General features: G+C 46.1%; 2 protein-coding genes and 1 long non-coding RNA gene across 21 annotated transcripts in view; 2 read left to right on the top strand and 1 right to left on the bottom strand.

Moving 5' to 3' along the window:
- LOC140002576 (uncharacterized) overlaps positions 1-4,149 on the top strand; it is a 59,602-nt gene extending 55,453 nt beyond the window's left edge. Inside the window, exon 3 of the long non-coding RNA XR_011809502.1 lies at positions 1,918-4,149. This is a non-coding gene — a long non-coding RNA (uncharacterized lncRNA). The remainder of the gene's footprint in view (positions 1-1,917) is intronic.
- The window catches only part of LOC106017475 (uncharacterized), a 44,239-nt gene that overhangs the window by 11,397 nt on the left and 13,423 nt on the right, over positions 1-19,419 (bottom strand). For 17 of the 19 annotated variants that reach the window (XM_038179294.2, XM_038179293.2, XM_038179292.2 and 14 more), the window contains one exon: positions 16,448-19,232. The exons of the other annotated variants lie outside the window; for them this stretch is intronic. In XM_038179294.2, the coding sequence (XP_038035222.1) occupies positions 16,869-18,476 (1,608 nt within the window). In that variant the 5' untranslated portion in view covers positions 18,477-19,232 and the 3' untranslated portion in view covers positions 16,448-16,868. Of the gene's footprint in view, positions 1-16,447; positions 19,233-19,419 lie in introns of those variants that run through there. 19 annotated transcript variants of the gene reach the window in all.
- On the top strand, positions 15,006-16,805 carry DIO3 (iodothyronine deiodinase 3). The gene has a single exon (XM_005031806.5). The coding sequence runs from the start codon at positions 15,382-15,384 to the stop codon at positions 16,204-16,206; it is 825 nt and encodes a 274-aa protein (XP_005031863.2). The 5' UTR covers positions 15,006-15,381; the 3' UTR covers positions 16,207-16,805.

Below are 19,419 nucleotides of genomic sequence, written 5' to 3'. Positions count from 1 at the left end.
AAGTCAGAGCCACTCTCCCCACTCAGTCACCCAAGATGGAAGTTAACAACCCAGCACTGACACAAAAAAGATTGTGCAGCTCTGTGAAGTGGTTGCATTGCTGAGCTAGTATTTCCTGCTAAAATAGTGGCATGCTGACCCAGTGACGTGGCTTTGGATTCAAGCTGACTTGTCAGGCTCAGAGGAAATTTGTGCTCAGAGGAAGTTTGCATCTTTCTGCACTTGTTCTCATAGGCATGTCTTTAGTTATTCCCTAGGTTAATATGCAAAATAATACAATAATAATAATAACAACAACTCCCTTTTGACTCATCCCATGTGCCTCATCTCTTTAGTGTCTGTCATCAGACTGTACATTTGAAGCATGAATCAACTTATTGTAACGTCTAATATAAAATCAAGCACTTTGTCCCAACAAATGCAAGAGAGACTGAGAGAACTGCATTGTACTCATAGTTAGCATCTGAGAGTTTTGCAGGTTCTTTGGGGCCAAAACACCCTATTAAAATTTCTATCATGTTGAACTTTCTTCTCCAAAAATTTGTTTCTTATAAATGTCCCAGTTTAGCCACCATAAATGGAGTCATGTAAGCCTTACAAGTCATTTTGAAAAATCACAGCCACATTCTTGAATGCAGAGGCTACATTTTTATTTCAACAACATGAATATAAATTAGAATCCTTCCTTCTCTTTTTCTCAAAATCAAAGAGCAAGCTCTTCAGAGGACTCTATATTGTACCCCTTCAGCATCCATGCATGTACAGTAAGACCAAGACCACCAATAGCAAATGCAAATTATTTATTGTTATATGAAAGATACGTACACATAATACAGAGCAAATAGGAAAAAAAAAATAATGGAAAACAAGTTTTAAAATTAAGATTACGGAGCAGAAATAACAGGAGAAGTGCTTAAACATATTGCTGCCCCAAGCATGTGAAAATTTCAATGGAAAATAACTACCAAATGTTTCCAAAGCCAACCACAGAAATTAAACGAGATTCAACTTAAACTCAGTTTATTCTGATGATTTTGTTATTATAGAGGCACACATGCATGTAGTAATCACGGTTATTTTTTTTAAAAACAAAAAAAAAAGGGAAAAAAAAACTCTTCTGGGCTCAAAATTTGTAGAACACTAAAAAAAAGTTTTAAAAAGAGAAATCCCTCTATTCTGTGAAACTGTTTCTGGGAACTTTCCTGGAAATCCCAGCAAGACAAGCCAAAGAAAATTATCTATGGGGAATTGTGATTGTTGCAGTGAATATGTGCTTATACTCTTATTCATTTAATTAAGCTCTTCGACTGAATAATGGGATACAAAACAAGGGGCACACAGAAGAACAGTAATCAATCTGTAACAAGATCATACCACTTATTAACTGTACATTATACAAATGTAAATCCAGATCAGGAAAAAAAAAAATCATGCTGCAGTTACATACTATGATTTTCAATAAAAGCTTTAAAGCAGCATTTGTCAATGGTGTTAATTTTAAATTATATAACTAGTAAAGACACTGTATACCACCCAAGATTTTAGCATGCTGGGAAAATCTCATTTCTCTTTTGAAGTTTTATTAAAAAAATAAATAAATAAATAAGCATTTCTGAAGGATATAAATGGGGACAGAGTCAGAGGAGAAACACACATGAGGAAGAAGTTAAAATAAAAAAATAGATGTATAACAGACATATTAAGCATCCAGATTACAAAGCCTGGGTGGCTATTCATTTCTATTTCACTTCAAATGAATAGTAATGTGTGAAAATTGTGCTAGGAAAATAGAAGCTGCTATTTCATAAGTGATACTGCTGTTTTTAAACAACAACTGCACTGTTAACACATTCATTTGTATTGTACTGTATTAGTAATAGTCAAAATTTGTTATGAATTTGTGGTTCTTGAGTGCAGTTCATTGATAGCCTCAATGAATTCCTTTTGGACAAGCACGTAAGACACTCAACAACTATGGATCTATGGCTGTTAATGGAACTGTCCTTGAGGAGGTCTGCGATTACATCTGGGTGAAGACTGGTCTCCAGTGGTCCACAAGTAGATGTACATCTACTCATGCTTGTTATGGTGCAGTCTGGAGGAAAGCCACTTTGGAAAAGTAACAAAAGAAAGAATGTATAACAGTAAGTGCAAGACTCAAGGATGGAGACTGAGATGCTGTGGCTAAAGTTATAAATGATGTTGATAACTTTAATGAAGCACAGCAACACAGATGAAAACAAGAGCACGTGCTTCACATCATTTTCTGCGGTCTCTGAGGCACCATTTGTAACACCACCACAACTAAGCCACACCACTCTGGATCTGGACTCCCAACAGTCTTTTTAAAAGTATGTTATCTCAGTGGAGCCTTGTCAAACCCTGAGTTCGCAAACCAGTCAAACCCTGAGTGCTCAGACTTCTTAGTTTTGCATGTGTTGACACTCAAGGTATGTGTGATAGCAGATTGGATGAGATCAAATAGGCCAGCAGAACAAATTTAGCATATTTAATTTTCCATGTTAAATATATATATATTTAAAAATATATAATTAAATAAAAAGTGTTGCATTTTGGGCACCTGCACACACATTTTTAGCACTATATGTATGAATATGACAAATTCTAGGGCAGTTTTACACAGCTTAAGTACAACAGAAGGTAAAGTAAGAATTTGCACCCAACTCTTGAAATGCATACAGAGAGAAAAACGATTCATTTAAATGCCTTCTCTGTCTTACTTATGTGCAAGGTTTCACCCCAACATACAGCATATCTGAACTGGCAGAAAGCTGCTGCCAAACCCTGTAACACTGTCCCCCTCATGTACTTTGGGACAAAAACACACAACCTGAACTCCAACATTATATTGTTCAACCCTTGAATGGCAAAAATCCACCTAGAATTAAGAAATGGGATATTCAAATAATATACAGTAAGTAATGAATTTTGCAGTCCATGCTTACAAAACAATTTCCTCACATCACCTTTCCCAGAAAGTGAAGGCTGCAATATAATATACTGTGCTAAATTAAACCTTACACAAGCATTACTGACATGTACAGATGTACACTGCTTCAAGCGCTTACTCATCATATGTAATTCAAACGAACGGCAAGTTACTGGGGGCCAAGGGCAAGCATTACAAGTGGATTTTTCAGCTATTCAGAGCTGTGAATCAAAGGCAGTGTATTGTTAAATTGAATGTCTGTGTATGAGAGGACTGTGGTTATGGAATATGATGGCAATGAGCACTGCACTGAATATAAATGTCACCTTATTTATCATCCCTTATTATTTTTAGAATGTTCATTGCAAGGAAATATACTTAAGCAACTTTAATTCTGTACTAGAAAGCTCTCTACAAAAGAAAAAGTTGATCCTAGAACTTTTCAGTAAGAACTTTTTCAATTTCTACAGTTCTTACAACTGGGAAAAGCACGTATTTAAGTACAGTCTATAATGGTATTCATCATATCAGGTCATTTTGGGACACTTCCATGCAGATATTTAACTGATTATGATTTGTTTTCCTAATGGAAAATAAATAAATAAATAAATAATAATAATAATAATAATAATAATAATAATAATAATAATAATAATAATGCATTGTGCACCAAGTAAAGTAAATCTTTTTTACAGACAGAAAAGAGAATAAATATTTTATAAAGTCTTTCTCTGATTGATTATAACAAAGAAATGTGAGAAAGTTCAAACTCCTTCAAAAGTGATTCATTAAACGTCGGTGGTTACATCACTGCCTCTTACTAGCACATGTTCAAATTTAATCACCTCTTATTAAAGATCAAGTGGCCAAAATGATGGTGGTACTCATTATTTAAGCGACATCTCTATCAGTTGCCCAGATGGGATACTTCTGTCTGAAAACAGGATTGCTCAGTACAGGACCTGTTCCTCTTTTCTCAGTATATGTGTGCTCTTTCAGCTTTGTTCCCCCTAAAATAGGACCATCCATACCCATGAAGCCTGCTGAGCCAAAGCCTGGATGATTCTGGAGGTGACTGGCAGCTCCAAAATATTCACATTAAACCACACAGATCCAGGATCCTCCCCTTCTTGCTTTTTAATTGTCACCATGACAATGTCAACACTTAAATCACCGGTACTGAACATATGCAAGATGTGGCCCAGTTTGTATCTCTTGGAGATGTTACCTAGGCTGCTTTCAGATGCACTATTGCCTTTGCTTTAGATTTCTTAGGTTTTCTTCACAGCCATAAAACTGGAGTGTTACACTGGCAGAGAGATGGGATGGGAATAATCCTGGGGAAGATACCCCTCATGGCACAGAGAAGATAGCAACAGTAATGCCCAGTTCTTTGGATAACAGAACAAAACTGCTTAAAATGCCACCTCCAAAGACACTGTTGTAAAGGGACAGATGTCATGCCAACAAGCAAGTGCTTTTTGTAATATCCCTCTGGCATCTCACTCAAGAAGGATGAGCATGAGTCATTACAATAACTGGGATCATCTGTACATAGGAAACACAGTTACAGTAGAGTTAAACAAGGGGGAATAGTCCTAAAAACAGAAACACAACACCTTTAATATTGTAACACCTTTAATATTATGATACACTGTTAGTGTTAATTTGGCCTAAGCGTAACTATTTCATAAGCACAGTGGTATTTTAAGCAATGTCTGTTGAATTCTTTTTTGAAGATGTTTACAGTAGCTAAAGAAATATCACATTTTAAAGGTACATTACTAATTGCATTCTGGCAGAAGCTTAGCTGGAAACAATACCAGCACTATTTTGATACCAAAAGCTGTTACAATTTACATTACATAAGGTTATCCACTGACAGCTAATTGTCAGGATCAAACACCACTACAAGAATATGGTCAGCAGAAGTGACATAGGAGACTTAGGTGCAAAATTTAGGAATGAGCTTATGAAATGTGGGTATACAGAAGAGGACTGGACTATTACACTGGGAGAACTGAGTGACTTCAAGGACTGAAGCAGTACAAACAGGACGAAATCCAGTGTTGCCTAGCTCAATGTCATGAAGATGGCAGCTAAAAATATCTGTAAACTGGGCACTTGCCAGCTGCATGTGGAGAAGAAAACTCTAGATGTTTCACTCAAATGCAGGATTAGCATGAGCCCTTAAAGAAATGCAGCTATGGTAAACAAGAACAATTTGAAAACACATGGGGTATTTCCAACAGAGAGGGATGTGCTGGTCATACGTCACTGGAATACTGTGTAAAATTTAGGTCACCCCTTTCAAGGACAGACACAGCTGTGCTCCATATGGGGGACATCCACAGTCGCAGTCCCATCACATGGCCCCCGAGCATGTGCCTGAGCTCTCATATTGTGTCTGGGAAATCCCATGCCATGCACCACATGAACAGGAAATCCAGTGTGTGGGAAACATGAACTACACAGATGGCCAGCGAGTGCGCAGTACACGCAGCATGCTCCAGCTGTACTAGGCTCCCCAAGACAGGACGACCCTATGGCACTTTACACAGGGAGACTGATACAGCTAAGAGGGTCCAGAGCTGCTGTATGTATATTTTTCATTTATCCTTTGGGTTTCAGGTAGTCTGAGCTCTATTGCAGAGCACTGATCAAACAATGTAACGTGTGTAGTACACCCAGCATGTTCCTGACATGCCACTCTCATCATCCAGGTGTTCAGCTGTCAAGCTGCATATGTGTTTGTCTGTGACTTCCAGATGTCAACCAAACTGCTGAGAATGATTGTGCTGAACAAGTGACCATATGCTGTGTCAAAGACTCCAGTGAATCTGCTCCTATATGATGTAGGAAAATGGACTTTACATTAAACAGGTGCAGGAGGAAGCTTCTAGGACGATCAGAGAAATGGAAAATCCATCTCATGAGAAGGGACTGAGCACCTGAATAAACAGATGCAGAGCGATATGAACTCCCTTACGCTCAAGTGGTCTCATGCTGTCCCAGAATCCATACAGACAGATTAGTGTGGTGCTAATGAACTCTGCAGCAGAACTTACCAGCTCAGGCTTAGCATTGCCCTGACATAGCCCTGTAGGTGCCAGGAGGGGGCCAGTTTGCACCCCAGCTCACTCAGAAGATAGCAGAGCGAGCCTGAATCTGCTCACCCCCCTTGGGACAGGTATGCCGTGCATGAGCTTGGCCTGTTAGCCCTGTGGAGCAGTGCCCAAAGGGGATAGGACTGCCCGACTGCCCTCGGGGGGGGGCAGGAAAATTGCCCTCACAAAAAGACAATGTTGACATAAGAACAAGTGGGCACAAGCCCACATAGACACTTTTAAGCTGGAACATAGAATAATTCTAACCATTACAGCAGCAAGAGACTGCAATAGCTCTCATAACCATTGGAGGCAAAGGTATAAGCAATTTTAAGGTGATATGCATGATATGTTTCTGAACAGAGTTCTGTAATACAGAGGTGCCTGAGACACTCCTATTAGACCTATTAGACATGCCTTACTAGACCCCATCCCAAAAAAACTCCATTAGCTGTGATCTGCAAACCAAAATCCAATTGAAATCAGGAATTTAATTAAAAGCAGCTCTTCTGAGCCTGTTGCTGGCAGTCATAACACTGGTAAAAAGTGACAGCTACTTCCATCAGCCATGCAATATCAATGGTTGCTAAAGCCAGCCAAGGAACTGGTACAGACCACAACTGCCCAAGGACCACCGCATTTTGTAGAAGGTATTTATAAGAAAGGATTCAGAGCCTTTTATCTCTGCTTTCATCAGCTAAGATACTTTACTCCTACTTTAATTTATATTTTACTGCTTTCTTTTTTTTTTTTTTCTTTTGGCTCAGTTGGAGCATGATGCCAATTAAAATTAGTTAAGAAAGAAAATGTCAGTTTTTCCAAATACAACATAATTGTTCTTAAAGCAGTGTTCCCTCAGTACCTAGTAAATTCAGGGCTCTTTTGCAATAAATATTCTTCTCAGAACTCTTTCCCTTTTCTGCAAGTATGTTTAGATCTCTTTGATCAATTTTATTCACATATGTATTCCTATCTTTGTATAAAGCTATGATTCCCTTCTCCTTTTTTTTTTTTTTTTTAATAAAAGGTCACAAACACCTTTTCAGAAAAAAAAAAAAAAAAAAGTGCCATTTTATTGGTTTAAGAAACTTGAACTTGGTTTCAGGTAAGAACTAGTAGCAAGGGATTAGTATTCCCACAAATTCAACTTTATGGAAATGTCAGGAATAAAAGTACGGTTGGATTCCGGGAATCAGGTTTGCACAGATGTTAATGTTCAGAGGCAATTTGTGGCCCTTAATTTAAGTTTCACAGAGGATGGCAGACTGCTCCAGGTGTCTACAATGATTCACACATGGAGAAGAACGAATCGCAACCCAGAATTTCATATCTAAGTTTATAATACCCATTTAATCTTTGGTTGTTTTTTTTCTGCTGGAGCTTCAGGTGGAAATGTTGGGTCCTATGAAATGATGAGCTGTATCACATAGCAATGCTTGTCACAGTTTTTCCCTGTGAAGATACTGTATTGCTCAGTCTAAGAATAACTTTAAAATTCACAGAAAGTAAGAACTGTTGAGCAGCTAAAAATAAAAAGTCATAGGAGGACGTGCTGTTAGGCATAAGCACTGAGACCCTTTAAATCAGCTTGAGCTATTGAGCTAACCTAAACATTTTGACTCGGATCCTGATTCCAGTGAATTCAAAATGATTTGTGGTGAGAACTAATGTTTCTCCTTTTATTTCTGTTTTCCTGCTAATGAGTATCAGATACAACATTGCAAGACTACTCTGTAAACAAAGTGCAAAATTAATCATTTTCAGAGGAACATTTTATTCACAGTAGGCTGCGTAGGGAAGGAATTAAGCCTAAGTAAATAAACAATGAAGGTAAATAATACACAGAGAAAGTGAAAAGGTCATCAGAAGATGCAATTTAAAATATCACTGGGTGTATGATGAAAGCAAAATATACCATTTATGAGAAAAATTCCATAATTGAGTAAAATGCTGAGTAATTTCATCTAAGCATTAAATTATTTGCAGTTTCCTGCATGAAAGGAAAAAATAGAGCTGAAACTCAGGCCCTTGTTATGCCAAAGATCTTTTCCTCATCCAAGAGCAGAGAAGCTAGCAGGTTACACAATTTTATGTCAATTATAGCATTCCATATAAATAATCTATACTTGTCCAAACTGACTTCCACTTCCAGTTTTTTCTGGGCAAAGTTTTAAAAAGAAATACTGCATTGCAATATAAAATAAGCAAATTGCATCTGTTTTGGAACAAGTGAAGTATTACATGCAGTTCACATTCATCAAAATCTTTCTATCTGGCTGCAGAAGTCTATTATTAGGATGTGTCAAACCTGTCCAGAAACATCTTTCTACTGTTGATAAACAAGCTGTGCATTAAGTTAGGAGATTCATATGTGTATTCCTTCCAATTCTTATGTATGTCTAGCCATTAATCCAAAACAACATTGCCAAACCTCGACCACAGAAATAGTAAAAATAAATACCAAAGGTCTGGGAAGAGAAATCCTGAGGTCACCAAGAGAAGGTAACTTCAAGGGAGTATCCTGGAAATTAGGAGTTATAAATCATCATGGCCTGAAAGAAAAATTCAGAAATTGCATAATGCCATTTGCATGGCTAAAAATAATGGAGTCTTGATGAAAACGCCAGGAAAAAAAAATCAATGGAAAAATTCACAAACATTTATGTTCAAAGAAAAAGCTTCAAGCAAGCAACTTACTTGATGAGAGCAGAAGTGCAGAGTGATTGTGCCTTCTAGACTTGTGTTTGGAATACCACTTGCTTGGAATGGGTCTGTCATACTTAAAGCGATAATTTACACAAGACTAGTCCACATTAGGTACATAATATACATTTTTATGACACTGCGGATAAAAGGTCAGTAGTTTAATGATCTTAATTCTATATTAAAATGTGGACTGATATTCCTGCTTTTCTGGGAAGAGTAAACTCCTTCATTTTTGCTAAGCTATTTGTTCCTCCACTCTACGGCTTATTCAAAAATGTCAAACCACTGCTGAGTAAAAGCTTTATATTGTAGAAAATGAAGGTCAACCTGAAAAAGATTATCCTACACATGATCCCTAAAGATTTGTCTTGAATAAATGTTTTTCTAAATGCTATTTTTCCTCCCTTCCCCTCTGAGCATGTTGCCGATTGAAAATTCAAATGTCTGCATCAGTTCAGGCAGGGCACATGCAATTGTCTGAAAACTCAAGAATTATTAAATGATATTATTGTAAAATTCTGCACTTGCTAAGGAAAGTGAGATGACAGAAAACATTCCTGAGACTTCAGCCCTCCTTTTGTCTGTTATCATACTACATGGCTTGGGTAAAATCCTGATCACAAGGAAGGCAATGGGAGTTTTGCCAGTGCTCATTCAAGGCTTTCACCACACAGATCTCAGGGTTCTGAGAATCAGCCTGGAACAAAGCATGCCAGGCAGCAGTGAGATTACCCCATGGAAAGGAAGCTCAGAGGAGCGGTGTTTCCTTTACCTCAACAAAGCCCAGACCCAGCCTGTCAACTCAAAAGTATCCTCTTAACATTTTGAGAAAATATCATGACCAGGCTGCATCATTTAAAAGATAAAAAAAAAAATAACCTTAGCTACCAGCCTGCTATTCTCATCTTTCTAAATGGTGCTAGTGCATTGAAATTTGCTATCAGTGGAAGCACATTGTTATAAAATGCCACACGTGGTGAATTTTGTTACAATCTTTTCAGAGAAGACTGAGATTCTGAGATTCCAGAAAATTGCACCTCCTCATCCTTCTCTACACCACCTGAAACCAGCATGAAAAAAAAGAAAAAAAAAAGACAATGGAAGCAGTATTTTCTCTTTCTGCCAAGGACTGAAGGACTTCATCTGTATTCAATGCATACAAAGTTGCCACTTAAGTATAACTCTATGGGGTTCCACTTCTGGACTAAACTGTTGCCTTTGCTGCAGAGCAAGCCATTCAGATGACTATAATTACACCATACTACCAGGGGGTCCAGCCTGAGCTCTTGAGCCACAACAGCTTGTGAGCAGTTTGCTTGATGGGTAGCAGAGATGCTCTTGGCATGGGGGGCTCTGGATAATCTGATTTCCTACTGCTGGAGGAAGTCAGTCAGCAGCTGCTGCTGAAGTTGACATTGCCGGCTCATCCCCAAAGCCAGCTGTGCGCCCCATCCAGCTCCAGCTCCAGTAGGACCTTGTGACAGCCACTGTCATCTGCCATACATCTACACATTGTCCTTGCAGTGAAGCGGGTTTGGGAAATCTTTGCCCTTAACACATTCTCACAAGCCAATCCCACCTAGGACCAGTCTGATAACATTGCTAAGGCAGTCTGATGGGCTAGTCCTGGTACTGCCCTGGCCGCATGCTGTGGCTGTTTATCTTGTGCCTTCTCTGCATTGCATCTGTGATCATTTGGTTTTGTCATGAGCAGGGAGCTAACCTAGCAGGAAATAACTCAGTTTGTAGAGCTAAGCTTTTCTGCTCCCTTAGTTGCCCAAACCAGGTCTCCACGGGTCATTGCAGGATCACAATGCAAGAAGCAAGAAAGGAACAATGGGGTAGGAAATTGCACCTTTTGGTGTTCATCAAGTTGCACTGTAAGTAGTGCTATTACCACTATTTCAGGGGTCCTAAAGTAAACCCAGTCACCAAAATCATCCAGGTTCAAAAAAAATAAAAAATAAAAAATAAAAAAATAAACAGATCCAGTAAAATACCCTCTCTCTCTCATCTAGAACCTTCCAGTTATCTGGTTTCTATCACAGCCTGGTAGGCTGCTGGCACAACAGGGGCATTAATGGTGTAGAAACATGTGCAGAAACCCATCAGCACATCAGGGGACTGCTACTAAGTCAGTGCTGCAGAGCTTTGGCAGGTGGCTCACAGGCTCAAGAAAATGTTGGTTTCCACTTGGGGTGGGAGCTGAGTGTTGCACTACAAGACCTATAGTTCTGGAATCAGTCCTCCCTCCAAAATAAACAATTCTATCCCAGTTCAACCCAAAATGAGCAAGTGGGGAAAAGAAAAACATTAATAAGCTTCAGTGCAGGGAACCTCTTTGTCATATATGTCATACTTGTCATGTATTCAAAGGTGAAAATGCTGGGGTGGGGAATCAAAGCCCATGGCTCTGCTAGTGATTTTACACACCAGTCTGCAGTGCAGCACTTATTTTCTTTCAATTCTCTAAGCTACTCAAAGTATTGGCTAGCTCCTTGACTTTGCATGTTTTTTTCTTGAGTCATGTATATATTAAAAAAAAAGGAGCAGAATTAAAACATGTGTCATCTAAAAGTGATGAAAGGTTACAAGGGATGTAGGTCCAGAGAGATCCAGACCCATGTGCAGACTCCAGCCTTCCAGTAACTTCTTTGCAGAGGCCTCGCTAAGGGCAAACAAGTGCAAATGGAGTTTAGCCACCTTGGATTTAGCATTTACCCAGTTCTTACAGATACCAGACAGCAAACTACCGCTGCGCTGCCGCACCTCTCCACAGCTGCTGGAAATGGGTGGCCGTTTACACGAGGTGAAATTGCTCAGCTCTTATTTCAAGGCCCAATCCAAACTGCAGTGGAGGCTTTTTCATCTCCCTCTCATAAAGCTCACTTCTAACACGCTAATGACATGTAGCCTAGCTGACATGAGAGATGGAATTCTTCCAAAATATATTTTGTTTCCTGTCAGAAAGCATTGCGTGCCTTTGCCCAGGAAATTATAAAACAGAAAATAAACATGTAAATATACCATTTCAACACATCCTCTACATCAAAGCTTGTTTTTAATGTTTTTAATTTCAGCTTTTTGAGGTTTTGTTTTTATAAGTTGCTGAATTTATTTTGTAGCTCCTGTTTATAAAAGAACTTTTAAAGAGTTACAAGTTACATTTATCAAATCAAGAAAAACTACAACTATAAAGTTCTCCAAAAGGCAAATAATGTGAACCCTGCAAGTGCACGCATGCAGACACACACACACAAACTTCTATATGCGTAAGGTTACTGGCTGATGAACCACAGACCACATGCAGAAGAGTAAAAACCACCCATAACCAGATGTGCCACTGTAAATCTCATATTTTAGACTATATGCTATGAACATGCAGGAAGACACAAGTTCCCACAGTATTAGTAGCAGCAATAGGGATTCCTAGAATCACCCGTTACCTTCCGGTACCTAAAAATAGCCCAACTTCCCAGAGGAAGGTACTGCCCTTGTGAAATATATGGAGGGCTTATTGGGGCATGATTTTGAAAAATATCCAGCACAACATAGACACGCGAATGGCAGTAACACATCACATCAAACCTCCCTAAAACCAAAGACAGAATTTCACCCTTTCCCACGGAGTTTTGCGTAAATACAAATGAATGCTGTACTTAGACTGAATGAAGCAGTGCATGACTTGCAGAGCCATGCAGAGCCACCGCTTCGTTAGGAAACAGCAGCCTCAGGTTATATTTGAATTTTCCTATGGTAGGGAAGGGTAGTGGTGGGTCATTGTAGCAAAGTGCTTCAGTTCTCTGCCCTATCCACAGCTGAATAGGAAACCCCAATTCAAAAGTTTCCTTCAAGCTATAAAAATAAAACAAAGTTTATTCCAGGGATTAGGGAAAAACGCATTTCCAAAGTCCCTATTCAGCTACAAATACGCTATATAAGACCAAATACTTTTTTTTTTACCTCAGAATATCTCTCACTGATCTGGTAGAGCAAAGTTTGTTGATATTCAGGGTTGCAAAGCCATCTGTTTACTCAGGCTTTTGTCTGTCAGCATAGTTTGAAGAGGTCGCTTTTAGAGATCAATTTTTTTTTCCTGGGGGTTTCTTCAGAGCTACCACAATTTGTTATTGCGTCTGTTTAGAGGCTTTAATTTGTGGTTTTCAAGATTGCATAACTGCACAGAGAGGTGGTGAGAGGCCCACATGAAGAGTTCAAAATAAGTTTGACAATATAGTAAATATCTACTCAGTAATTTTCCCTGGACTGAGCACTACAGAATGCCAAAAAAGTTATTAGTCAGGCTAGTGTATGAACGTGTCATTATGAGGACCAGAGCATATATTTCCATTCAGATACTACAACACTGAATTCACTCTACTCGCTGTTGACACCAGCTGATCCATGATCCATGGGGGGCTGCAACCCAACTGCCTACTTAGATTGTTCTAAAAGAGTCTGTTTTGAACCAGATATAGAAAAAAAATAAAACGAGATTTTAATTGTGCCTTTTATTCAGGGTTCTCATAATAAGTTACATAAAAAATGAAGTAAGCCGCCTGGACTCCCAGGAGGAGGCTCAGCATTAGTTTTTCCATTTTGCAGATGTCAGATGGGAGGCGCAGAGACGTGCACAGCCACGTCTGAAGAAGTGCTCGCTGCACCCGGGACAGGTTGCAGGTCCTGTGAGTCACTAGGAATCTGTAGCCAGATACCTGGCATTGACCACATGCAGAAACAGGGCTCTGATATGCACATTGCATTCGTGGGATGTGCATCCCCAGGGTCCAGGCAGCAGGCACCTGTGTGCGCGCTGCTACAGCAGTTCCTGAATGCCTGAGTCACGCCTGCATAGCAGAGGGCAGCACTGGGCATTTTGGGCAACCCTAACAGCCCTTTCTGAAGAAGTTGGTGAGGAAATGATGTTCATGCCACAAGCTGGGAACCCTGCATCAATGGAGTGGCAAGGCTGTGAACAGAAACGTCGGTTTTTGCCTAGGATTGTGTCTAGACACCAAACTAGATTTAAGCCACATACCTCTAGTACAGGTCTCCATCTAGCCCAGCAAGAAGGAATTTATGGGCTATAAATTCCTCCTGCCCGGGTGAAGGCTGGAGGCAGCTAGTCTGTGCTCGCCTCTGCGTACTGCAAGTATTTCACGGCCAGTAACACAGCCCTCAACCCTAAAACTGGCATTCATGTGTCTGCTCCGTGGACATGACACATGGGTCCACCTGACGTTGCCCACGACGTGCCTCGCCACCCCACTGCATGAGGACTTCACTAGGCCCATGACGCGAGGGGCTGGGATTTCTACTTCGCAGGACAACACAACACAATACTGCTGCCTCCTCCTGGGTCGCTGCAGGGGGGCACCGAGGCTTCCAGCTCACCTGGGTGCAGTGGGCGACACAGTGGGGGCCATGCCCAGCTGTCCCCACTGCCGACGGGAGGGGTTCCTGGGGACAAGCCCAGAGGACAGGACGGGACGGGACGGGACGGGACGGGACGGGACGGGACGGGACGGGAGGGGACGGGACGGGACGGGAGTGCAGCCCCGGGACCGCTACTCCGGCCCCATCCAGGCCGCCGTCGAGCTCTCCCGACGGCCTCCCCGCGGCACGGCCCGGCCCCGCCTTCACACCCGGCCGGCCCCGCCGGGCAGCGGACACCCGGGGGCCGGGGGGGGGGGGGAGCGGCAGGGCCCGGCGGCTCCCCCCCTCCGCCGCCACCAGCACCGGCACGGCCGCCGCCGCTTCTCGGGCAACAGCTCCCCTTAGCGGCCGCAGCGCCGCCCGCCGCCCGCCCCTCCTCCGCCGCGGGGCAGCGCCCGCCGGCCGGAGCCCACCTGGCACCCCCCGAGCCCCGCCGCGGGGCCGGGGCAGCGCCCGCCGCCCGCCCCGTCCCGTCCCGTCCCGTGCTCCCCGTCCGTCCCGTCCCGTCCCGTCCCGCCCCGCCGCGGGAGGACGCGGGCGGGGCCGCGGGTTCGAGCCCCGGTGCCCCCGGTGCCCGGTTGTGGTTGTGCCCGCTTGTGGCCGTGCCCGCGTGTGGCTGTGCCCGGTTACGACTGTGCCCGGGCCAGGGGCTGAGGAGCGGGGAGGGACGCGGCGCGGAGCGGGCGGCCCGTCCCTGTCACCTGCGGGCGCCGCCGGGACGGCGCTGCCCCGGCCCCGCTCCTGAGCGGCCTCGGCCCCGCTGTCGGGGCGGGGGGGCGGCTCGGGCTGCGCCTGTTGCATTGTCCCTGGCGGGGCTGGCAGCGAGCGGCCGCCGCTATCTGCGGCCGGGGACCCCGGCCGTGCCCTATCGCGGACTCTCTGCTGGGGCCTGATAGCGGCTGCTCCCTGCTCGGCTGCACGTCCCCTCGCAGCTCCCGCCGGGGCTCTCTCCCCCTTTGTCTGTGTATTTTTAGGTCATTAGAGTGGAGGGGTAGGTAATCCCCAGGCTCAAGTTCCAGAGGGGCGGGTTCTGGCCGGAGGTGGAGTCACTTTTCATTTAAATCCCTGACTATAAAATGGGCTTAAAGAGAAGCGGGATCTCAGCCGTGCCGCGCAGACCCCGGCAAGCAGGGTACGTGGGGGCCCCCGGGCAGCCGGCGCCCCGCAACACCAGCCGCGGCGATGCTCCACTCCCTCGGCGTTCACACCTTGCAGCTGCTCACCCAGGCGGCCGCCTGCATCCTCCTCTTCCCCCGCTTCCTGCTCACCGCCGTGATGCTCTGGCTCCTGGATTTTCTGTGCATTAGGAAGAAGATGCTGCTGATGCCCACGGCGGAGGAGGTGGCCAGAGCCAGCGAGGGGCCGCCCCCCGACGACCCCCCAGTCTGCGTGTCCGACTCCAACCGCATGTTCACGCTGGAGTCGCTGAAAGCCGTGTGGCACGGGCAGAAGCTGGACTTCTTCAAGTCGGCGCACGTGGGCTCCTTGGCCCCCAACCCCGAGGTGATCCAGCTGGACGGGCAGAAGAGGCTCCGCATCCTGGACTTCGCCCGCGGCAAGAGACCCCTCATCCTCAACTTCGGCAGCTGCACCTGACCCCCGTTCATGGCCCGCCTCCGGTCCTTCCAGCGCCTGGTCGCGCACTTCGTGGACATTGCCGACTTCCTGCTGGTGTACATCGAAGAAGCACACCCCTCCGACGGCTGGGTCAGCTCGGACGCAGCCTACAACATCCCCAAACACCAGTGCCTCCAGGACAGGCTGCGGGCAGCTCAGCTGATGAGGGAAGGGGCGCCCGATTGCCCCCTGGCCGTGGACACCATGGACAATGCTTCCAGCGCCGCCTACGGTGCCTACTTCGAGAGGCTCTACATCATCCAGGAGGAGAAGGTGATGTACCAGGGAGGCAGAGGACCAGAGGGCTACAAGATCTCGGAGCTGAGAAGCTGGCTAGACCAATACAAAACCCGGCTCCAGAGCCCCAGCACGGTGGTCATCCAAGTGTAAAAAGGACCTGGCAAAAGGCGCAGAGGCGGAGAGGGGAGGGGAGGGCGGGAGGAGAGGTGGCGAGGGAGAAGGCACCGCGACGCGGATGGCAGGAGCCCTCCTCCCCGGGGACACTCGAAGGAGGCTGCCGTGCGAGCTTTCGAGCAAGATGTGCCATAGTCCTTTCTCTATTCAAATCATGTTGATTTGCCAGCCACGCTCTGTCGATACTGTATTTCCATGTGCGTTTTGTAAATAACTCTTCTTTTTTTTTTTTTTTCTTTTATTTGGAGAAGCGTTTACTAATTTTTAAGGAGGCTCTCTTCCTTCGGGATCTGTTCCCAGCTGCGTGTGTGCGCGGGTGTGTGTCTGAAAAGTTGTGTACAAGTGCTCCGTGCTGCCTAGCAAGTGCTAACTGGGATTTCTAGTATTTCTTTGTGATGACCGATTTTGAAATGGGTTTCTCTAATGCCAGGAAATCGTGTCTGATGTTGTCAAATGCTAGAACTGCCAATAGCCAGAGCTGAACGGAATGTCCTATTTATGGGGGGGTTTTGTAAGACGTTCGTTCACCTTTTTTTTTATGAATTTTTTTAAATAATAAAGGTTGAGTAAATACACGTCTAACCTTGCCCGTCTCTCTCTATCTCGCTCCAGAGCGCCACATTCACTTTCCCTTTTGCCTACCTTGTAGCGTCCTCTTCGCGGCTGAGGAGGGGAAGGCGAAGCGGCAGGAGGGAGAGGATGCGCAGCTGGGGGCGGCGAGCAGGGCTGCGGCAAGACCCGAAGGAGAAGGGGGGCACTGAGGGTCCCCAGGGGAAAAACACACCTCCGGGGCTCCCGCGGGAGGGGGAACGAAGCTGGCCCTTAAACCCAGCCCCGGGGGACTGCGCGCCCCCGCTCTCACCCCTCTGAGCCGCCCCGCGGGGTTGCGCCCAGGGAGAGCGAAGGTGCAGAGGTGAACCTCGGCCAAAACAAGTGAACCTCAGCCAAAACTCCGGAGGGGGAAAGCCGCCCCAGCAGGGTGAGCCGCCCCGTCGAGGACGCCCCGTCGCGAGCGCGCAGGCGGCTCCGAGGTGCCGGTGCCTCCCCCCTGGTTGGGAGCGGGCGCGACCGCACCTGAGGCCAGGCGGGACCGGCCCCGCGGGGCTCGGGCAGAGGGGCTGGGGGCTCGGCCCCCCGGGGGGCGCGCTTCCAGAGGGAGAGGCAGCGGGGGGCAGCCGGAGTTGGCCTCCAGGTGATGGCGAGCGCGGAGAGCATCCTGAGAGCCCCGCCGAGGCCGCCCGGGAGCCGCCAGGCACCTCCCGTTGTGCCTTAGGGCAGTGGCACGACGGGGCGGCCCCGGCGGGGCTGTCCTCCCCAGCGAGCTTCGGCAGGGGGCTCGCAGCCCGCGTTGGAGAGGCGGGGGCCGAGAGGCCCCCAAGGGACCCACGAGTCCCCCTGGATCTTTTAGGACAAGGAGTCCCGTCGAGCCCCGACGGCACGCCTCTCAGCCTCCCCGACGCCAAGCTCTGCGCCCTCTCCGGTGCCCCGGAGCCCAGGGGAAGCCTCGGGAGCATCCCCAGCGGCGGGGCGGCAGTAGCGGCACCCCGGCTCCGCTCCTCCAGGGGCTCATCCCTGCGGGCTCCGCACCCCGGGGTCGGGGGGGAGGCGTCGGTGGCCGAGCGGCTCCCAGCGGCCGGGCCGGGCGGCACCTTGCGGCGGGGGTGCCCCAGTTCCCCTCCTCCGGCCCCACGAGGGACCGGGCCAGCTCTTTTCGCCAGCCCCGGCTTTGCAAGCATCTGCCCGGCGCGGCACAATCTCGGCTGCCTCTTACATAAGGATGGAGCCGCTCCGCCGCCTTCACACGGGCTTCCTGCCGCGGGAGGAACCCAAGTCGGTTGGGGCGATGCGAAAGGCACCGGAGGAGACCGGAGGAGCCCAGGGCAGCGGGCCCGCAGCAGGTGGAGGTCCTGGGGAGCTCCGCCAGCCCCGGGGCCGCTGCTTCTCCCCGCCACCCCCCCGATGCCACCGTGCCCCGGCCCCCTTTCGCCACCCCACAGCCATCCTTTGGGGCAGGTGCCCGTGGGGACCCACGCAAAACCCGGGGCTGTCTCCTCCAGTCCGGGCACAAGGCTGGCAACAGCCTTTTTTTCTCCACAGCTTTTTCTCCTCGGTTTATAGTAAAGCCCTTCTTTGCTTTTGTCACCTCGCTCTCGCCCTTCCGTGTCCGCTTTTGGCATGATTTGGGTAGGACCCCGAGTTGCGGCTGACCCCCCGGCACGTCCCCACCCGGTCCAGCCCCGGGACATTTTCCAGTCATACGGAAAGAAGAGGTCACTGTCCTTGCCTGGGTTCTTTCTACTAGTGAAAGAAACTCTCGTCTTCACTTTCTGCTACTAGCGGATTTTGGTCAAAGGGTATCGGAGGTCAGGGGTTTTTGTTTGTTTGTTTGTCGTGTTTCTCAATAAGTCAGCTCTCTAAAGCTACATGCCTCCTTTAAACCGAACACAGAGCTCTTATTTATCACTTTGTCTTTAATCAGCATTAGAAGAAGAAAATGCAGTGAAAGCCCAAAACCCCTGAAAGAGATCACACTTCTCTGCACAAATCAAAGTTATCTGCTCCTATTATGCCTTCTATTTAAAATGAATCATGAGCCTCCATCCCAGTGAGCTTCCTCGGGGGTACTTGTTTAGCACAGATTGGAACAATATGCTCTACATCTAAAAAGCCCGGGGTGTCAGAAGCCTCTCCAGCTGATACAGAGTATTGGGAAATATCGTATCTTTAAAACACATTTTTATTGCCTTTCCACCCCTCCACCCCCCCAAGCGCCTGACAAACAGAAGTCAGAGAGCAGGGAAGAGATTTATCAGAGAGAGAGATCTAAGTGGTGATTACGTGTTCTGTCAATAATTAATTGAATTATGTCCTCAGCATAATCGCATGCAGTCCTCAAGCTGGGAGGGGAACAGCAAGAAGGAAGTCGTCGTGTGGTCGGAGGGGGATCTCAGGACATGGTTCCAGTCATTGAAATGTGATGTAACATTGCAGTCTGGTGCATTCTGAGGCACAAATGGGGAAATACAAACGAAACCAACCACTGAAGTATTATTTGCTTTACAACAGACAGGCAGCAAAAGCACTTGTTTTTGTGGCTTTTTTTTCATTAGTTGTTTTCATTACTACTTTTTTTTTTTTTGCTGGTGATTTAAAGGTGTTCAATGATGAACAGACCAGAGATCTTACTCC

Source organism: Anas platyrhynchos, chromosome 5, assembly GCF_047663525.1.
Source record: "Anas platyrhynchos isolate ZD024472 breed Pekin duck chromosome 5, IASCAAS_PekinDuck_T2T, whole genome shotgun sequence".
In the NCBI taxonomy this organism is placed as follows: domain Eukaryota; kingdom Metazoa; phylum Chordata; class Aves; order Anseriformes; family Anatidae; genus Anas; species Anas platyrhynchos.
This window is presented reverse-complemented; position numbering and strand designations above follow the sequence as displayed.